Raw genomic sequence first — 21,208 nt, 5'->3', positions numbered from 1 at the left:
TAGAGTATTTGCAGTGCTGTTGTATAATTGATGGAGGTTTTCATGGCCTGTCGCCCTACTTGCACTGTGTCTGCCTGCACTGGAGCTTGGCGCCTGTAAGCAGCTGGCTGATAGATGAGAAAATTGCCCAGTTTGAGTTGCAGAGAACAATGAGTCACTGACACTGACATAACGTAAGTCCTATCCAAGGACAAGCCGGCGAATATACAAAGGCACCTGCTCGACTCCCCCTTGCGTGCACCAAGCGGAGTGGATGGGTGTGAGTGGGGAGTTGGACCCCTGGTTGTCCTGCACCTGACTCAGGTGAGTCCAGACATGCTTGGCTAACACAGCCAAGGGACAAAAACAGCTGCTTGGAAACTAATAAGTCATTAACTATGTAATCATTAAGAATGACTGATACCCACAGCATATGGACATGCAGCGGCAAGCTCGGAGCAGAGTTACTGTCGAAACTTCCAACTTCAATAAAGATGGGTGAATATTGCTTCAGAGAACAACAGTATGAATGCAGTCTATGAAATATGTCAGGATGATGTGTCGTAAACGTAAAGCATCCTGTGATGTAGTTTAAAACATTTAAATAATAAATGACTCAAAGGCTCTTTTGTGGGTTGAACACATGATAAAAGAGTGAGATGACTACTGTATTTATTCAGCTCTCATCTAGGAAGTTACAACTTCAGTCTTATACAACCACCCATACTTTAAATATACTGTACTTCCACTTTCATATACATTAATGTAGTACATTGTAATTCCAAAACGCTACTGGTGCAAACAAAGTCCTCAGGTGGGATGTTTTGGCGGGTGGTCTTTAGATGCCTTGTTCTGCGGTTGGCCTGAGCTCTCTGGAGAATAATCTGGATTATAATTACAAACAGAAGGCGTCCATGAAGCCGCCTGCCCGTGGCGGTTAAGAGGAGGCAGGCACCGTGACTTAACCGAATGTCCCGTCAAGGAGAGAGTGCAGCGGGTCACCATGACTACAGGAGCGAGATGATGGAACACGTGCACTGCATGCGGTGCGCGCAGGGCGCGGGCACGAGGCCCAGCGACGTCACGCGCGTCCGCTCTCCGTCCTCCGGTGAGCTCGTGCATTTTCTCCGCCTCAACGATGCGTTTGTGGTACAACTTCCGAGCACTTCTGAACGACTCCACAAACTCCGCCAGCAACATGTCTCCGTTTATGAATCTATTCCAAAGATCCTGAGAATCAGCGAAAACTGGTATTTACTCGCTGGTAGTATCTGTGCTCCCTACAGTGTGCATTTAAATTGTACATTCCATATTTACCTCCGATTTGTCTGCCAAATGATTAACCCTTTCCTCTTGAAACCGTCGGGTTGTCTTGAGGCTCAGCTGCCCACACAGACGATCTACAGTTATTCAGACAACATGAGGACTGAATAAGTAGTGTCGAAATCGCATACTGTAAATGCAACCAGTTTGTCTCCCAGTCTGGAGACGCTTACCCAGTTCGCTCTGTTTTTGCTTTACTGAGGCCACCAGGTCACCAAGAGCCCGGTGTCTTTCCACTAACTGCCGCTTGCCGTGCTTGAGGCAAGGCCGGTAAGAGAAGTTTCGCTCGGCGAGCCTGCGGTTGAAGCCCCACTTGAGCTCTTTCTGCCTCTGAAGACCCTGCGTCTATACAGGAATGTATGATGAAGAAAACGGGATATTGTACGTAAAAGTAATGTGGACAAAAGACGCACTGCCGGAACGTTAAGTGGTTTTTCAATCAAACCCTGTTTGTTGAGGAAAGTTTTGTGTCTAAGGTCAGACTCAACTCGCGTTGGTTAACAAACGAAACCATGTTAACGATATAATTAAGTTTAAACTAATTATTGTACTGCAGTAGACAGATCAAATGTGAAATATCTTCGTAAAAACATATTTTTACTGAAACTAACAAAAGTAATATTGCGTCTGAGAGCGGCTTTTAAAGGTTAACACGGTTGCACGATTTTTAAATAGTAAACCAAACGGGAAATACCTTCGGGCTGCGCCGTATGATCCGCTCGAGACTCTCCTCATCCTCCAGCAGATCCCTCAGCTGGTCGCTATTTAAGCACCTGAAGCGCTCCAGGTGAGTTGTGAAGTCCCATCTGTGGGACATCTTCTGACTTGTTTTTGCTGTTGTTTTTATACTTAATATGCCATGACACACGAGGGCTAAAAACCTTCTCGAACTCGACTCTTGAGTGCCTTACCCGGTGTAGCGTGCTTCCCCCGGTTGTCTATGTGTGTTATATGTAGAACCGGTCAATTTTGCACGTGATTCACTAACGACGTTACCTACGCCGGATATAGCGAGGATCTATTATAGGATCTATATTATAGGATCTACTATAAATGTGAATATAGCGAGGATCTATTATAGGATCTATATTATAGGATCTATTATAAATGCGGATATAGCGAGGATCTATTATAGGATCTATTATAAAGATGGATATAGCGAGGATCTATTATAGGATCTATATTATAGGATCTATTATAAATGCGGATATAGCGAGGATCTATTATAAATGCGGAAATAGCGAGGATCTATTATAGGATCTATATTATAGGATCTATTATAAAGATGGATATAGCGAGGATCTATTATAAATGCGGATATAGCGAGGATCTATTATAGGATCTATATTATAGGATCTATTATAAAGATGGATATAGCGAGGATCTATTATAGGATCTATATTATGGGATCTATTATAAATGCGGATATAGCGAGGATCTATTATAAATGCGGAAATAGCGAGGATCTATTATAGGATCTATATTATAGGATCTATATTATAGGATCTATTATAAAGGTGGATATAGCAAGGATCTATTATAGGATCTATATTATAGGATCTATTATAAATGTGGATATAGCGAGGATCTATTATAGGATCTATATTATAGGATCTATTATAAAGATGGATATAGCGAGGATCTATTATAGGATCTATATTATAGGATCTATATTATAGGATCTATTATAAATGCGGATATAGCGAGGATCTATAATAGGATCTATATTATAGGATCTGTTATAAAGGTGGATATAGCGAGGATCTATTATAGGATCTATATTATAGGATCTATTATAAATGCGGATATAGCGAGGATCTATTATAGGATCTAGATTATAGGATCTATTATAAATGCGGATATAGCGAGGATCTATAATAGGATCTATATTATAGGATCTATTATAAATGCCGATATAGCGAGGATCTATTATAGGATCTATATTATAGGATCTGTTATAAAGGTGGCTATAGCGAGGATCTATTATAGGATCTAGATTATAGGATATATTATAAAGCCGGTCACTGAGAAATAAAGGCTACATCACACGTCACTGTCATCACACGTCATTAGAGTTCAGCACCACAGCACTGCGTCTGTCTCGTACATTACTGATGAAAGAACTCACAACCAAATTAGGCATTAGGCATAATTAACTAGACATCAGTATTAGCATCAGCTTGTGTAAAGGTATATCAACCCTCAAAGCTTTAAACATATTGTGGAGAAGCAAAGTGCTTTTGTTGTGAACACTGTTGTCCAGAGTGATTGTGTCTGTTGGGTGTATTGAGTAGCGATGACATAATGTCCTTCAGGAAGTGATGTAATAGGCTGCGTGAGCATCTTCCCTGCTTTAAACCTATACTACTCTAACCCCAGTCATAGAGACATCACGCTGAACTGTGATTTTCATTTGAAATCTGCAACTGCACAACTGGGATGTCTTTCAACAAACTTGACATAAACATCTACCCAACACGGTGTTTAATTGTTATTTGCCTTCCCCACAGAATATACACATCTATCATCTTGATTTTATTTATTTATTATTATTATTATTATTTTCATAACACCTATGGCGTATGTGCCTCTGTACTACTGGCCTTCTGTAGTGTGGCATTAGCATCAGAACACTCCAACACCAGAGAGTTCTGCTGGATCTTATAAAAAACAGACTACAGTGATGTCACTGTGATGTTTGCTTCCTTTTAAGAGCGTGTGGAGTGCTGAAGGTACCAGAGCAGGCTGAGCCCCCAGGCAGCCAGCAGACCATTGAGTCCACACAGGTGGGGAGACTGATTTGTACCGTGGAGCCACTTATAGATGCATTGTGATCAACTCAGCATCTATAACCTATATCGGGGTAGTCTTACCTGCCAGTCACTGAAGGCTGACCACCTGATTAAACAAAGCCAATCACTGAAGACTGAGATCACATGATTAAACAAGGCCAATCACATTTGCTCCTCCTTGGTTGCTTCTCAAATGTAAACTGTTGCAACACCATAAACAATTATGATTATTAATTTGACTTTACTGTCAAACTATGCTACTACAGTGACCACTGTCTGTTTTGTAGGACAATATTTATTTTATCTGTTACACATTTAAATAATCTGTGGGTGCATCATGCATATTGCTTAAAATATTGAATATACAGATACAGTAAAACGGCCTCTGTGATTGTAAGACTGTCATACCAGGGATAAGCATGGGAAGGTGGCTGTATCATTTCTATGCTGTTATGCTGGTCTTTGTGTTTTTCTTTACTGTTTTGTCACCTTGGAGGAGCACTAAACCAATCTAAACCTGATGACTCACTCAGGGAGCGTACAGGGTGGTTAAACTGGCTTATGATGAAGATAATGGTGAAGATAATGACCAGTAAGGAAGTAGCTCATATAAGCAAATAAATGTTTTGCTTTTCTTAAGTGAAATATTGTACATTCTTGCTGAATGATTGTCAAGAACTAATTATTTAATCATACTAATATACTGTATGTTATGAAGGTGGGTAATGAAACAATGTGGATTTTCACATAGGTCATCAACACAGGCGTTTTATGGCAATTTGAGGCATTTATCTTATAATGATAGTGTCTTGATGGCCTAAAGAATACTACTACTGGGACTGAGTAGGTCCTCCATTCTCAAAGGGAGACCATCCAAAGTCCTTCCGCCCCCTAGACGGAGTGTAACAAGAAATCACCATCTTAAAGAAACTCAACCATGTGGTCACACTAGTGGAGGTGTGTGAAGGCTCTGAATGTTCTACACTGGCTTATTCATTATATGACTGACCGCCCATGTCTTGGACAATGAAGACCAATTTACTTTACTCCAGTGCAGCTCAAGACATCTCCTCTAGCTCCTCTAGCTATATATATATATATAAAATCGAATTTCTCTAGGTTTATTGTACATTAATTGCTACCCTATTGTCACGTTCGCCCCTCCCTGGCGTCGCGGTTACCACGGCAACGCTACCTGTTTGTTTACTTCCTGGTTTTGTTTCCTCGTGTTTCCTTGTTTTGAATTTATTCTGTTCCACCTCTAGTTAGCGTCTATGCCTGTTATTGCCTTCACCTGGCTCTTGTTAGTCCTCGTTCTGTATTTGTATTTAAACGCCGTGTTTGGCCGTACTCTTTCCCCCCTGGTCACTGGCTGCACGAACGCGGCGCGTGTTTTCTACTAAACCGCATGCGACTACGTGTCTGTTCGCGCTCGGAACGTCACACCTATGGTTTGTTGTACAGTAAACAGTACATGTCTACTCGCATAAATGCATTTGTTTATCTCTGTATTTCTTGTTCTAAAAATATTTGAATCAAAATGGTATTTGTATTGTTACTTTGGTGTTCTTTAGTCCTAATGCCCTGCAAATGATTGGTGCTCCAAACTGTGGGTGTGCTCAACACGCCGAGGTTATCAGCTAATGAATAATGAGCTTCTCATGACTGTAAACTGGTGTCTGAGCAGACTAAGATAATGCACCACAGTGTGGTGGGTTGTGCCAATCCAGGAGGTGCAGACCTCCATCAAAGTGGTCCCCAGCCTGTCTGCTGTATTAAGCACCACATCAGACCTCGTATGATCTCTCAGGCGTGGCGTCTGTCTGATTCTTTACTTCTTAAGGAGGCGGGACGTTGCCTTTCAGTATCCATCAGAGCGGTCTGTCCTCCCTCCAGCAGCAAGAGCTGTAGGGCTCGTGAACAGGCAGCTCAGCCACTGGGCGTCCTGAAGGGTACTCTGTGTCTCCAGACCAGGTTTGTTTGGGAGTAAAATTGGCTGCTTGTGAATATGTAATCACGCTTGCACACACATCAGCTGGTGCATGAGGCCGTTAATGGTCAGTTCTTCTGTGATCACTGATGGTCGGTGAAACTGCAGTGAAAACAACCACTGGCGCCCGAACATGACGCACTCACTGCAGGGCATGTTATCATGTTGACAAGAAATGACATCACTCATTAATTACAAGATCTCATGTAGCACCAGTTTAACTGTGTGCCTATGAGCATATTCTAGTCTGTTCTGTCATGTTTGTTCTGTGTTTTCTAATAGTGTGACATAAAACCATGTACACTTAACACCAGACAAATGATGCTGGACCTGATGGTATGGTCAAAACCCCTCCCCCTTATTAAACCCACCCCCTTATAAAACTGCCATGTTCTTTATTGCATTTTATTTGATTTTATCAAGTAAGATGTCTGTTATTGATATTTCAGTTCTATTTACAAACAAGGTAAATAGAAATTAAATCACAGAGAAATATGATAACCTCCATTTTGAATGCAAAAAGTGTGATCCCCTAAACGGTGGAATACTTGATTCAGCAAGTGCAGCCACAGTAGTTCAGATTCAGACATGTAAGAGATGTATGACTCAACCCCCCCAGTGTATGTAAGGGATGCATGTCCAACCCTCCAAGTGTATGCATGTATGTGCCATGCAAAGTGACCCATTTTATGTTGCCACTTTTGGCTCAACATTCAAGTATCTAGAATGTTAAGACACTACTGCCCCCTTATGTTTGTCTTAAGAATAACAGTAACAAGTGGTAGTGAATACTTGTCAGTTTTTGCAAATGCCAGTTCATTTTTGTGTGTGTCTGTCTGTCCATGTAGTTCATATTTAACTCTGTTTTTCTGTGACTCAATGCAAGCAGGCATAGCCAGTCCTAACATAGATGGCCATATATAGTCCAATAACATGATTGTGTTTGATCATACTGTGTGTGTAACTCTGCTACCACTGGAAAGCCATTGAGGAGCACTGACAATCATAACCTGTCCAGGCCAGCTGCTGTTCAACGCTTGGACTCGTCCAGCATGGTATGTACTTCCTGAGGTTTTGTTTATGTTCTGCAAAGATGATTACAGGTAACCACTATTTTTTAAAAATGTAAATTAGACTGTCACCCAGAATATTAATGGGAGTTCGTGAAACCATCTCAGTGCTGCTTTTGAAGGTCTGAACCCCCACTGGCATCAGTCACTGTCCCCACTTCCCCTAGGAATAATCCTTTCCCCTAGGAATAATCCTTTCCCCTAGGAATAATCCTTTCCTACTAACTGTGTGTGGGGGGTGATTGTAACAGCTCAGCCTATTGGTCCTGTAGCTGTCGCTGCAGTGATCTTGATGCTACAGTGCTTTGGGAAGGTTGAACCCCTAAAACCCATATGATGTAGTCCATGTTTCAGGTCTACATGCCAGGAGCAGGATAATAGATTAGTTCACACACCCATTGCAGGGATCATTTCCGCCAGAGGCATGTGTACCACGGCTCTGAGTGTAATCCCCCTGCACCTTATGCTGTTTATTGTTTGTCCTGCAGTGCCATGAGTTGCTGTTGCTGTTTTTTCTGTTTGTGCATTTTAAAATGATTGGTTTTAGATATGTTTTGAATATTTACATTTATAGCATTTAGCTGATGCTTTTATCCAAAACAGCTTACAATTATGACTGAGTACAACTTGAGGGTTAAGGGCCCAACAGTAGCAAGTGGTGGGGCTTGACCCACTAAATTTCTGATCACAAGTCAAGTACCTTAACCACTGAGCTACCACTGCCCTTATATTTCTGGATATGCATTTTGTTACAGAGGGGCTCTGTATGAAGAATTTGTGGCTGTGTGTTGGTGACAGGGAGCCTTGCTCAGAACTCATGACTCTAGTAGGAAACTGACTTCACCCTGTTTAAGGTTTAGTTCAGCAGTGTGTCTGTCTGAAGCCTTTCAGAACTCTGGCACGGCATTGAGGCCACGAGGGGAACACGGGCCAGACAGACCCTTTCTTATTAATCCACACACCAAACCTGTCCCTGCCGACGTTACGGACGGTTCCTTCTGAATATCTGCATTCTCTTGCGTTTGGCTTTGACAAAGACTATTGCTCAATAGTGGGGAAGTACGCCGATGAGCAGAGGTTACTGTGGTAACCGTTGCCATGCAACAAGTTGATGGTGTATTGTATGGTATCTTCTGGAATTTATTCTGAACCAGATAACCAGATAAGATCCATCTGTGGATGTTTTGGAAAAGTAGATCAGATGTATTGAAATAAAACCTCACCTTCTGTTCCTCTCTTTTCACTAGTGTAGTTAGTCTGTACTCTGCATCCTTTATGTCTGTAGGCTGTTGTGTAGCAGAGGACATTGGTTGGACTCCATTAGTCCTCTGTAGTCTCCATCTAATAGACTAATGAGTAAACAGCTTTTCAGATCTAGATGCCACAATGGATGCAATTTTTATTCTAATTAATCATTAGCTTAATTATTTATTATGGCCATGATTACACAGGAATGTGTGTAGTGATGGATGCTTTTGGCTTTTCTGGGTGGTGAAATCAAACTACAGTAAAAAAACAAAACAAAACAAAAACAACCAAAACTAAGAAATAAAAAAATTTAATCTACAAAAACATTTAGTCTAAATAAAATAATATTCCAAAATTGAAATAAAAGTAAAAAAATATTTATATTTAGAAACAAATAGTAAAAATAAAAAATAAAAAATAAAGCAAACCTGGTGAAGAGGGACAGCTCTTCCTCATTGTGTGTCTGATTATACTGCATGTCAGCATCGTCTGTGAGCACTCATACACATCCATAAAGTTTCATAAACAGCTGGAGAGTGGGGTCAAGGGTCATCTACATAAGATATAATTCCATATTAGTACATATGCTAGTATTTATGTTCACAACCAGTATTTTCCTTAAATTGATGCTCAAAATAACTAAATCTCTGTAATCACTGCAAATGGACATGCGTGTATCTGCACAGCAGTGGCATTTCTGTGCTCTTCAAGGTTATATTAGCCCTCCAAATCTTCCTTCAGGTGCATCGTCTCCCCCTAGTGTCTGGAAAAGTTGTCATGTGTAAAAATATATCCAGACAGTGACGCAGCTTACATTTATGAGTGTTCTGGGTACATGTGACTGAGGACTCCATAAAGGCTGTTACCGCACAGTGTCCAGAGGTCACGGCCATGTCAGATCTACTGCCTCTCTTCTGAAATGCATCCAAACTAGGTGGCAGTTCAGATGGCAGCTGTACACCTAACCTGCTACAGCAGGCCATTAAAGAGAGAAGTGATGCAGCTTTTCATGGGATGTACAGACGAAAGTCAGAAACAAACATGCAGGTAGCAACAGTGGAATGGAGAGAGAGAAGTGTTTTTAAGGCACAGTACCAGGAAGCACTCCTCACTTTCACACATGAAATGTGGTGCATCTATTGGCTAGCAGTCAGGCCACACCCAACAGCTCCCACAGGTCACACAGGTCACTTCAATTTTTCATTTATAATACTTTCAATGTTTTAATTTTTCATGAAATAAAATGTTTTTATTCTGCCTGGATAAAAGCTACAGTGGGTCCAGAACCCACCACAGACTGAGATACAATTAACTCAGCAAAGACTGAAAACTTCCAAAGTGAGATGTTTCTGTCTCATAATCGCCAAGTCATGTAATGAATCTCTCATCCTGGAGAAATAGTGAAGTAGTAGTTAAGACGCGACCAAGTGATACATTTTCATTAAATGCACAAGACCTTCTGGATCTTTATCTCCTCTGACCTTCACATGCAGGGTAACATCAGTGCCTGTAAGAGAGAGTCTGTCCTTCACATCTGCATTTCGTGCAGATGCCTGCTGGTGTTTCTGTTTGATTAGTTTTTAGCATCTTTTTAGCATCAGGGAACCACACAGAAGGGTTTGGTGTCATGTCCAGAAGAGTTTCCCAGGAAATCCACGTGTAGTATAACACTGAGCTTCCTTCAGTGAGGCTGCACTGGGTGTTCTCACTGGGGAGGCTGAAATGAAAGGTCTCTCTCTGAGCAGACTCCCTGGAGTGACCGGGTTGCTTGGTCTGTGTCTAGACTTTGTTTATCAAGGCTGCATTTCAAATATCCATGTCCACGGTGTCCCTCCCCATGTCTAAAGCCAAGAAACACAGTCTCTGGCCTCCCCAAAGATGCACGTGCAGTATCATTTGTAAACAAACTTTCTGATGCTGTCTCACATCCAAATGAATGAGAATTTGACCAAGATGAGTTTGTTCATATAAATAAATATTAACATATTTTCCAAATATTTATTTAAAATAATTCTTGCAATTCTTTCTTTATGAACTAGCACACATTACAGTTGTGCTCTAAGGCTTCTGACAGAGTCCTTTACATTGGCATGCAATGTAATCCAGAACAACTTCCACGTTTATCAGTGACAGTATGTGTGTTCCCTGGGAAACAAACTCATGACCTTGGGATTTCTCTGCCATGCGTACAGGACCTTCACTTTGCACGTGTACTGTGGCTGCAGGTCAGAGAAAGGGAAGCATGCTGGAGTTGAGTTTACCAGACCTGCCGTGTTTCTCAGTGTGTACTGCAAACATCCAGGAGAGACAGTGCTTCACTGGATCTGTCGAATGATTCAGTGAAGTGGGAGTGAGTGACTCAGCCGTATGTGCAGAAGGAACAACATGTTTTCTCTTCTACAATAATAAACACCCTCTAAACCTGGGAGCCCAATAAACCACTCAATAACGCTTCATAATTGTTATGCAGAAAAATATATTTAAGGTTGACTTTATCTTAAAGTGTCTGTATCTCGCCTTCTGTGAAATAGTTGTAATAACTACAGAATTATTTTTTTCTTTTGTCGTGGGGGGGTGTCAAACAGGGTTTTGAAACGGGTCACAGGATTTAGTCACACCAGGCGTCCCGACGGCCAGCGGGAGACAGGACACCTGTCCTCCACGCTGCCTGTGAACCAGACCACTGAAAAGCCGTCAAACAATGTCTGAACACACGTAGTACAGGAGGGACTCGTCCTGACCAGTCCCAGTCAGCCGTGGGTCTTTACTACACACGCGTTAGCCATGGTTTTGATTTTTTAAATGAATGATAAAACAATTATACAATAATTGCTTTGCAATTACATCACTTTTCAATCACAATTACAAAAATAATCAATACTTAATTAAAAAAAACCCCAGAAAAAACAGGCAATTAGAGTCTACTGTGTTATGAAGCCTGTAATTCAGCCTTGAAAATAATTCAGTTACAGTCACTCTGGCGTTGAGAGAAGCGTTTGTAAAAATGTAAGTCTTTGTCTGTACCAGCAGAGTTGAGCTACCTTACTGTGACGAGGAGCCGCGGCGCTGCTGAACTAAGGCTCTCCCTCACTTAGAGCTCTGCTCTTTTTTGCAGGTTGTTCTGGGTGTCTGAACAGTGCCGGTGGGAATGGCACTAATGGCGCATTCCCAGCCCTAGCAACAGTCATCGCATTGGTGCAAATGCAGCTCAGGCTGCCTGTTATTGGCTGGTACTGCAGGCCAGTTCAAACAGAGAGATTCACCTCGCGTGGCTGGGTGTGGGTCGCTAGAAGATCCTGCATGCTGACTGCTGGCAGATCCAGAAGTTAACGTCAAAATATTCAGAGGATCAGTCACTATTATGATTTGAAATAACAACATAATTTCAAATTGATTGGGTTAAAAAATATCTGGGAAAACTATCCCCATTACACACCTCTTTAAAAACAAATGGAGGCTTTAGTAATTCATGCCAAATCTGTACTGTTTACAAGCTTTGTTGTGAGTACATTTCTGAATGACAAAGTCAGTGTCTGTTCTAGGTAGGAGTTCCTGATTCATATGAGGTGACAGTCCGGATGTTTCCGGCTGTTAGCTGGACTGCACCTCACATTATAGATAAAACCACTACGTGGAGTTGCACTTTTAAGCAACTCTGCTACTCTGAATTAGGTTACTCTGTGACTGCTGGGTTTGTCCGAGGTGTAAATCTCCTGCTGTGTACTGGTCAAGGTTATTATCAGAATGAATCATCGTGTCAGTGCAGATCGTTGGACTGACTGATGCGGTTCAGAACATTAAACTCGTATGTATCAGGTCTTTGTTCTGAACTGGACACAAGCCCATGTTTGTCCTTTATGAGTGTTGTACCAAGCGTAAAGGGACACAGGATGAGGTGTCGATGGGTAGATGAAGGAGAGAGGACACAGGACGAGGTGTTGATGGGTAGATGAAGGACAGAGGACACAGGACGAGGTGTTGATGGGTAGATGAAGGACAGAGGACACAGGACGAGGTGTTGATGGGTAGATGGGGGACAGAGGACACAGGACGAGGTGTTGATGGGTAGATGAAGGACAGAGGACACAGGACGAGGTGTTGATGGGTAGATGAAGGACAGAGGACACTGGACAAGGTGTTGAATGGCAGGTGGGGGACGCAGGACGAACATGATGTCCCTTGGTTGCAGAAGAGCTCGGTTAAAAGTGCAGGTTCACAGCGGTGAGGAGAAAAGTGAACGAATCAGAACACGAAAACAACACACAGCATTACACACCAACATACAGGCAACAGGACCACTTCCATTATTTGTTTTGTGGGTTTGTTTGTTTGTTTATTTGTTTTTGTTTGTTTTTTCATGTTTGTTCTTATTTTGGCTCTTGTGTATCTGCTCCATAATTATTCACATTCAGGATATTTGTCACCCAGGAGACAGTTAAATGTCTTACAAAGAAACAAAAACAAAACAACAACAACAAAATGTTTCCAAACACAAGTTCTGGTCCATATTATGATCTTGTGTTCGAAACCAAACATGGTTCATTGTGCATAACAAAAGCACTCCAAACTCATTGAGCGGAAACGTTGTTAAACAGGGTCATGACTGCAGTTTACCAAGAAAAACACATACACAGTTAAGCGTGTCTGAAATGTCTATCTAAAGAAATAAACATCTCGTGTCACAACAGCAATGGCCATAACAGTTCAATTTATTGTTTAACAATCACAATTTTGGTATAGCAAATCAAAACAAAATGCTAAATTATAAGTAATCAATATGAAGCCTGATTACTCAATCATAGGAATACATAACATTCAAGGTATAAGTTAATAAAGTCAAGCTATTGTGTAAATACATCACCAGCATGCACAATATTGAATCATCGATAGTATCGTAATTATCTTACACTGACAAAACAGTATAGTTGGCAAGTGCAAAAATAAATTAACACAGAAGTAAACCACAAACTTTGAAGCTGAAATATTTTTTCTTATTTTCTATTTTTTGTGTAACAGATAAATCTCTGCCTCTCCTCTCGTCTGACCTTAAACATAGTCTATGGTTCCAGTAACAGAATGTAATGACTTCAAGATCACGTGGTTTTTTAAATATTGTACACGTTGAGTATCTGAGAGCCCACAGGTTCAGCAGTCCGTATGGTTACATCGAATGCCAAACATTACCATGTTCACTTTATTTCACTGTTTCCGCCAGCACAAACTTAACAAATTTACCTCGTCCATGTTGATCTTAAAATTTTGAGCCTAATACTGGAACCATTTACGACTGTTTTGCAAACATCTCATTCGAGTGGGTGTGTTTTTTTTTTCTTTTTCTCAGCTTACTGTCTTTCTCAAATGCTTGTCTACTACCCCACAACATAAATAAGCAGCTTCCTGTGAACTACATCAGTCTCTATGCCAGTGTGCGGCTGCCATTCCAGACCAACAGCGACCCCTGCTGGCCGACTGACACACTTTCAGTGGTTTTTGGCGAATGTCAAAGAGAACCAAGAAGACAGAGGCCTGTTCAGCTGTATATATTCTGCATATAGTCAAACTAAGACTTCAGCCCCCCGCCCACACCCTCCCTTTTCTTCACCCTCGATATTTTTTTCTTTTAACTCGTGGAAAAATAAACAACTGTTGATGCAGGGGGAACCATGGCCGAACTGCTGCCAAAGTCCACCAGCCCGTTGGTTTAGTATTTTTTAAATCGCGCTTCTTCCCGAGTCGGGCTGTCGCTCTTTAGTTGTTGCCCTCGCCTCCCTCGTCGTCCTGCTGGTCGCTCGTCCAGAGCGTCAGGTTGTCTCGCAGAAGCTGCATGATGAGGGTGGAGTCTTTGTAGGAGTCTTCGTTCAGGGTGTCCAGCTCGGCGATGGCGTCGTCGAAGGCCGTCTTGGCCAGGTGGCAGGCCTGCTCGGGTGCGTTCTGGATCTCGTAGTAGAAGACGGAGTAGTTGAGCGCCAGGCCCAGGCGGATGGGGTGCGTGGGCTGCATGTGCTCTTTGCTGATCTCGTGCGCCTCGCTGTAGGCCTTCTCCGAGGACTCCACCACTGTGGAGCGCTTCTCGCCCGTGGCCACCTCCGCCAGGTAGCGGTAGTAATCCCCCTTCATCTTCAGGTAGAACACCTTGCTCTCATGCTGGGCATCACCGCAGTTCTTGATCAGGAAGTTGTCGAGCAGGTTCAGCACGTCCTGGCACACGGCCTCCAGCTCCTTCTCGATCTTCTCACGGTAGGCTCGCACCATTTCGATCTTCTTTTCATTGCCGTCCGCCGAGGTCTTCTGCTCAATGCTGGAGATGACCCTCCAAGAAGAACGCCGAGCACCAACGACGTTCTTGTAGGCCACAGACAGGAGGTTCCTCTCCTCGTTGGACAAAGCTTCATTCAGCTCCGTCACCTGTAAAACAAAGACGCTGGTTACAGATAAAGGCATTGCATCACCAACCTGATGACATCACCGCTGTTTTCATTCTTCCTTTCAAAGTACATGAATTGTGGATTTTACATAGATGCAGTACCACTAACACATCATTACCAAGACGTTACTAATGAATATGCATGACGTGAGGGGAAGAGCAAGCGTTTTCCCAGCCATGATTGGTCCTTGTTGCGTTGCGTTAATGTCCACATGGCTTTGTCAGCTCTCTCAGTACAGCTGTGTAGCCACAGAGACGAGCAAGAACTGAGGGCCTGGTGATGATTCTAGTTTCCATGGCAATCATCTCATCATCTTGAACAGTGGTCCAACTCTGACTGCAAGAAAGTCGCTACCGAGCAACCGAGCAATACTACTAGAGCAGAGGAGACTCAGCTATACTGGGGATGGGGGAAGGGTGGTAGGATCCTGTGTGTGTGTGTGTGTGTGTGTGTGTGTGTGTGTGTGTGTGTGTGTGTGTGTGTGTGTGCGCGCGCGCATGTGTGTGCGTTCCCACGGACAGTCGTGGGCAGCTGCACTGTAAGTTAAGACGCTAACTGGCTGGCACATCACCTGTTACTGTGGTCTTCTCACTCATCCCACTCTTATACTGCACCATGATTCTCCCGTCACTGCTAAGTTTCAACATAATACCACAAAGGAAGACCTTGTCGTGGTTACATAACACATGGTACACTAAAATATCGGCACAGCTCACTGAGCGATGGTGACAGAACGGATCTGAAGCCTGGCTGATGCACGCTGCTTGTCTGTGCTACGGTTACACGAGAACAGCACAGGTGTGTAAGTGATTATTACTGCGTGTGCTGAGACTTGTGGCTATTACGCTATGGTTACGGCTGCCTACAAGCGGTGCAGATACGTAACAGTAAAGAACGTTCATGAGCACATAGTATATTCTCAGTACAACTACACAAAGGTTAACGTCATGTTAATGAATTATTTTGCATGCAACTGTTACACATTATAAATTTTCCAGTGATGAGTCTTAGATCAAAAATACCTCCATTGTTGAAAAATGTAAAAAAGAAATGTCAAAGGGGAAAGACAATAAGGACATGAGAACAGTAAGAAACCATTCCATGTTTCAAGAAAAAACAGGAACCTGAATGAATATGAAAATGATGTGCAGGAATAAATGCACATACACTTCTGTCATCCCAGACCTTCTTCTTCTCCATGTCAGAGGCATGCTACTGGGGGTCAGAGATGACGGGCATGATTTGCTTTATGCCTAAGAGCTTTCTCCCCTAGTGCAATTTAAGATAATAGTTGTATAACAGCTCGTCTCCTTCTCCATTAATCCAGTGTACCAGCACAGCCCGTAAGCTTTCACCAGTAACCCTCAAGATAACAGTGCTTTCATATACGGGACTAATGCTGAGTGTGTAACGGCTTTTACACACCACTGAGACGGAGTGCGTGATGGATGTCTGAGTGCAAAAGTGGTATTACTGTTCTTACTGCCATCAGCCCAATCTGACCAACACTGTCCAATGTACTACTTTACATATTTTATCATCTATCAGACTGTTCCACCTATTGTATAAGCAGTTCTCTTGTTGGGGGAGGTTTTGAACACAAGTCTCCTGGTAATAAAACAGGGAAGGGTTTACTGAGCACAGGTCATGTGACCACATCACACTGCTCCTGAATGGCAGGGGAGTGTTAGCAGGAAAACCCTACGTGCCAGATTTTGTCCTGACATATGTACAGAGTTCCTGTTGCAGAGTGGGCGGTTCATCCCAGAGAGAGGGATCGGCCATTGGGAGGGTTTGCATCCGGCAGCAACCGTGTGCACGGCAACCACTGGAGAAGCAGCACTGAGTCTCGGTCCTTTTGCACACACGCAGGTGAGGATGCAAACTACAGCTATGATGTCCTAAAACAGGCAACAGACTGACTTCACAGGAACTGATCAACTGGGCCTTGAGCTTCTCTATGATTCATTGTCATCAGTGGTAGAAAATGTCACCCCATTCACTGGAATTTCAGAATGTCAATGATGTAAAAATCAATGTTTTCATTAAAAACCCATAAACCTGTCATCATATGTGCTCTGACAGTTTAACTAAGCTACAGGCTGACAGAAGCACACACATTTTACACTCAGCTACTGGTGATCCCTTTTGGAGGGGTTCATTTTTTGCTATTACTGTCAATTAATTGTGCTAAATTTGTATTTACATTCATCCAAATACTTTAAAAAGACTATTCTGGATAGATATATTTTGACCTTTGCAACATAAAGAAAACATGCAGGCCACATTACTGCTACTGATGTTGTGTCCAGTAGTGTTGTGGATATATTGTTGTGTCACGGAGGGTTGTAGCTGTAATGTCGTGTCCAGTAGAGGTGTGGATACAGTGTTGTGTCCAGTAGAGTTGTAGCTGTAATGCTGTGTCCAGTAGTGTTATCAATGATACAAAACACTGTGTACAATGAACTGTATGAAGCAAAGAGTTCACTATACACTACAGCTATTCTACAGGACCAGGTCATATTTTACACACACACACACACACACACAAAGAAGATTCCAGAGGTAGAAATAGTAAAAAAAATTGCAGTTTAGTACATGAGGTTTCTGGAGAAAAATGGGAACAGGACATTTCATACAGATGTCCTGCTTGTACAGATGAAGAAGGACAAATAACTGTTTAAAAGCACAGTAATGTTTCTGTTTTCAATAGAAGGATCAGCTGGTATTTCTCTTAGTATGAATCTGTGCTAATTAGCTCACGGTCTGGATATGCACACAGCATGTCCTTCAGTCTCGCTGTACAGGAGTGGCAATGGTTGGTTGCTTCGCTTGTATTTGTGATAATCTGACCTCAGCACTGCTGCTGGCAGACACATTAGCCATGAGCAGACATGGAAATATTGATTACTAGATTACTAGATCTGATGATCCTTTAAACAGTGTGGAATCAGTTCAGAGGTTCATTGGATTGTAAGGTGAAATGTAACTTAATTTTATTATTAGTGTATATTGGTCCCATAAAACTAACATTTCCTGCATATTGAGGACAGTAATTGCTGAGACGTGCTGGACTCTGAGCATCTGAGGAACAGGGAAAAAACACACTACAGATAAAGAGGCATGATGTCAACGCTTAACAAGGCAGTGTGGGGGGGCATCTTTGGCCTGTGTGGTAATGACACCAGTGTCATTCACTGAACGCATGCAATGCAAAGATCAAATTAAAATTCATGCCCGTGCCATTTCTTGCCTGAATAAAACTCATGGAGGATGACAGCAAAAGGGTTGTTTGTGTAGATATTTCTTCACCTGATACTATACACTTAAATGGTCTGGCTTCACATATCGCTTAATGCATTTATTAAGGTCATTCAAAAAGTAACCTCCTTCACATGTATTTCACAAAAAACATACAATTTATGTGACATAAACCAATCATCTCAGTGTACGTTTCATGATACAAGATTGTGTGTTTGCAAGATAATCTAAGATTAAATAAGGACATTGATGAAAACAGAGTGCAATAACCAATCTGTGTCCGGCCGCCACTGCAATATGACAACGATGGAACATTCTGGAAGGAATTCTACTGCCTCCAACGTTTGTTTAGAGGAAAAATAGCTCGCATTTGTGGGGAAAACGTTCAAAGACATGAATAAAGTGGTGGCGGTGATTTAAAACCCGCGTTGTGGCAACGCCTTTGGTCCTCAGGACAGAATGGGTTTTTAGATGTCTCTTTTGTCTGGCCAGTGGCCAGATGTGACTACTTACACGTTTCCTCGGGCTTCATTTCTTTTTTTACCGCTGCAACCTTCTCTCAAATGACAACGAATGAATGAGACGCCAAACAATAAGCAAGAGAGGAGAGCCGCGATTTTACAGCGACAGAAGCGCGTTTTTCTGTAGGTGTGGAGGTCACTGATTTCGCGACATGCGCTCGCGCCTCATTCATTGTACCGCGAGCTGGGCTACGGCACGAGGCACCGCCCAAGGAGCGCACGCTCTACAGCCAGCCGGGTTGGTGCGTAAATCTGAAACAGTTCGTACGGCTCAGTATGTAAAAGGTGCCTCTCTGTCATTCCCAGCACACCCATACACCACACGCACCATATCAACCTCCCCGTATGCACCAGCCCCTGAACGTCCACGCAAACATGTGTGGTATCAGATAAAACCCAGATGTTCTAAGACCTTTTCTGGTGACCCAGTACAACAAACCGTGTAATACGGAAAAGGACGTGATCACCTCTAGAATAAAGGAACGACCGACTTACCGACTTCATAGCGGCTGCCATGTCGTCGTATCTCTCTGCCTGCTCAGCTAGTCGGGCTTTCTGAACCAGCTGCTCGCGGTCAACCATGGTCGTTGGGCTGCTTACAGTGTCACAGACTTTCTGTGTGAAATTCTGATGTTCTGCTTTCTGCTCAGTGTAATTCAGTGAACGCGCACCGCTCTGCAGCTGTTCCTCGCTATCTGCGCTCGTGCCGACGGGACACCCTTGCCCCCTCCCACCGAGTTGCCCCCTCCCCACGCTCGAGGACTACGTCAGCATTCTAAAAAGGTGGGTGCCTTGCTCGTGATGTAACAGTCCTTATAAGGGTGCTCACGAGCGCACGAGCCATGATAACGAGTCAGATGGGGTCGGAAGGAACCGGTCCCGAGCGTTTTGGTCCAAGCACATCTCCAAACGCCGCCCGCGCGTTCGTATGGGCTTTGACCGGAACCGGAGGCCCGTTGTACCGCGGATGGATGTATTGCACGCTACGCTATTGCGTGCAACACCAAGCTGTGGGCTTCCACGAGCCAGCATGACATTTAGCACTTCTGTACTGGCCACCACCTAATCCCACAGGGGCGGTCAGGTACCGGGGGGACACTGCTCCGTTTGAAGCAAGATCAAAATGTAAAACTTTGAATTTCAGTTTCTGTAGAAACTATACAGATTTCACCTGCTGTTTAAACTTAGCACTTGCTAACTTGAGGCAACTTATTACAATGACCTTTATCTCACTGGCTCCATTAGCCTCAGCTATTTTGCTTGTTTTAAACTAATAATCATCACAACAGCAATAATTCCAGCTAGCATATTTAGCTTTTTAATTTTCATTAAGCATTTAGATGAAAATGTGTCTGAGTCACCATTCACTGTTCACCGGTGAGGGTTATCTGTTTTCTTTTAGTTGTTGGACCATTCTAAATGGCCATGTGGCATTGTGGGATGCAGTGTACCATGAAGATAGCTCTGGGTAGCTCTGGACATTATGGCCAGAGCAGTATGGTATATCTGGCATACTGGGGAAATTTGTTTTAGTGGTGTAGTATGTACTGAATACTATTTTTGGCGACAGTCAGTATGTTGTAAGCAGAATGTGCCATTGGAGCACAATGGCAAAGCTTCTACTCATGAAGGTGCACAAGCCTCGTTAAGTTTACCTCCTTTTTCTTACTGATCGGTACTTTTTTGTTGTTTGTACGTAAGCCACACTAATAACACGAGTAAACCTGCCAGCTGCTCTCATCCTGAGAGGTTTTATCAGTATACTTGCAACATTTGTAAAATATAAATGAAATATATTTGACATTAGCATGAGCTACCGTGGCCTTGTCTCTGGGGAGCGCTGTAATGACAGGCCAGTATCGATGATGGCATAATGACTGGATTTATTGATCTGATCCATTAGGGGGAAACGGGTACTTTGTCATTATTTCCAAGCCACCATGACACTACATAATGCACAGCCTGTGGTCAGGGTTATGGCCAACTGATACTATATCATAAATATTTGATTTTGGTTTTGAGGGTATACATGCTTCAAGGGTATTTTTAAATGAACTTCTACAATCACCAGAGAGGGAAGTTTTTTTTACTGTAAATAATGGCTTTTACCTGAGTGTGTCCAGCATGTGCTGTGTGGTGGTGGGGAAGCATGGTGACCTGGGATGTGTAGAAGAACACAGGCAGGCACTGTGGGGAGCCAAAGCACTTTACACACAACTCACCTCCTCTGTGTACAACTGCAAAACTCCCAACACACTATCACACTCCCAACACTATCCCTTGTGTGTGTGTGCGCACGTGCGCATGTGTGTGTGTGCGTGCATGCATGATATCTTCTGTGTCGCACTTTATACGATTACAGATGTATTACTGTATTACAGCTTTATGTCACACATATGATAGTCATGGTCTTTTTTTACTGCCTTGGTGAAGTCTACATCCTGTCAGTTACTGTGTTTCTTATTTCCTTCCATATTTCACTTTTATTATCCAGTACTTCTGTACTTCCTGAATATGAGTTGACTCCGTGTTGCTTTCTATAGCAATATTCCTGCACAATTGATGCATTTGTTAGATTACAGTGTGTTCTGAAAGAGGC

The 21,208-nt window shown here is 42.8% G+C and overlaps 1 protein-coding gene and 1 pseudogene across 1 annotated transcript; both read right to left on the bottom strand.

Annotated features, from left to right (window-relative positions):
• Positions 1-55: 55 nt before the first annotated feature.
• On the bottom strand, positions 56-2,219 carry LOC113587646 (annotated as a pseudogene).
• A 10,874-nt stretch (positions 2,220-13,093) lies between these two features.
• ywhag2 (3-monooxygenase/tryptophan 5-monooxygenase activation protein, gamma polypeptide 2) lies at positions 13,094-19,341 on the bottom strand. Its single transcript, XM_027026418.2, has 2 exons — positions 19,105-19,341; positions 13,094-14,807 (listed from the first exon to the last, which is right to left on the bottom strand). The coding sequence occupies exons 1-2, from the start codon at positions 19,189-19,191 to the stop codon at positions 14,151-14,153; spliced, it is 744 nt and encodes a 247-aa protein (XP_026882219.1). The 5' UTR covers positions 19,192-19,341; the 3' UTR covers positions 13,094-14,150.
• Positions 19,342-21,208: the final 1,867 nt, after the last annotated feature.

Source organism: Electrophorus electricus, chromosome 15 (assembly GCF_013358815.1).
Source record: "Electrophorus electricus isolate fEleEle1 chromosome 15, fEleEle1.pri, whole genome shotgun sequence".
NCBI classification, from domain to species: domain Eukaryota; kingdom Metazoa; phylum Chordata; class Actinopteri; order Gymnotiformes; family Gymnotidae; genus Electrophorus; species Electrophorus electricus.
Note: the sequence above shows the minus strand (reverse complement) of the source record. Positions and strands in the feature narration are given on the sequence as shown.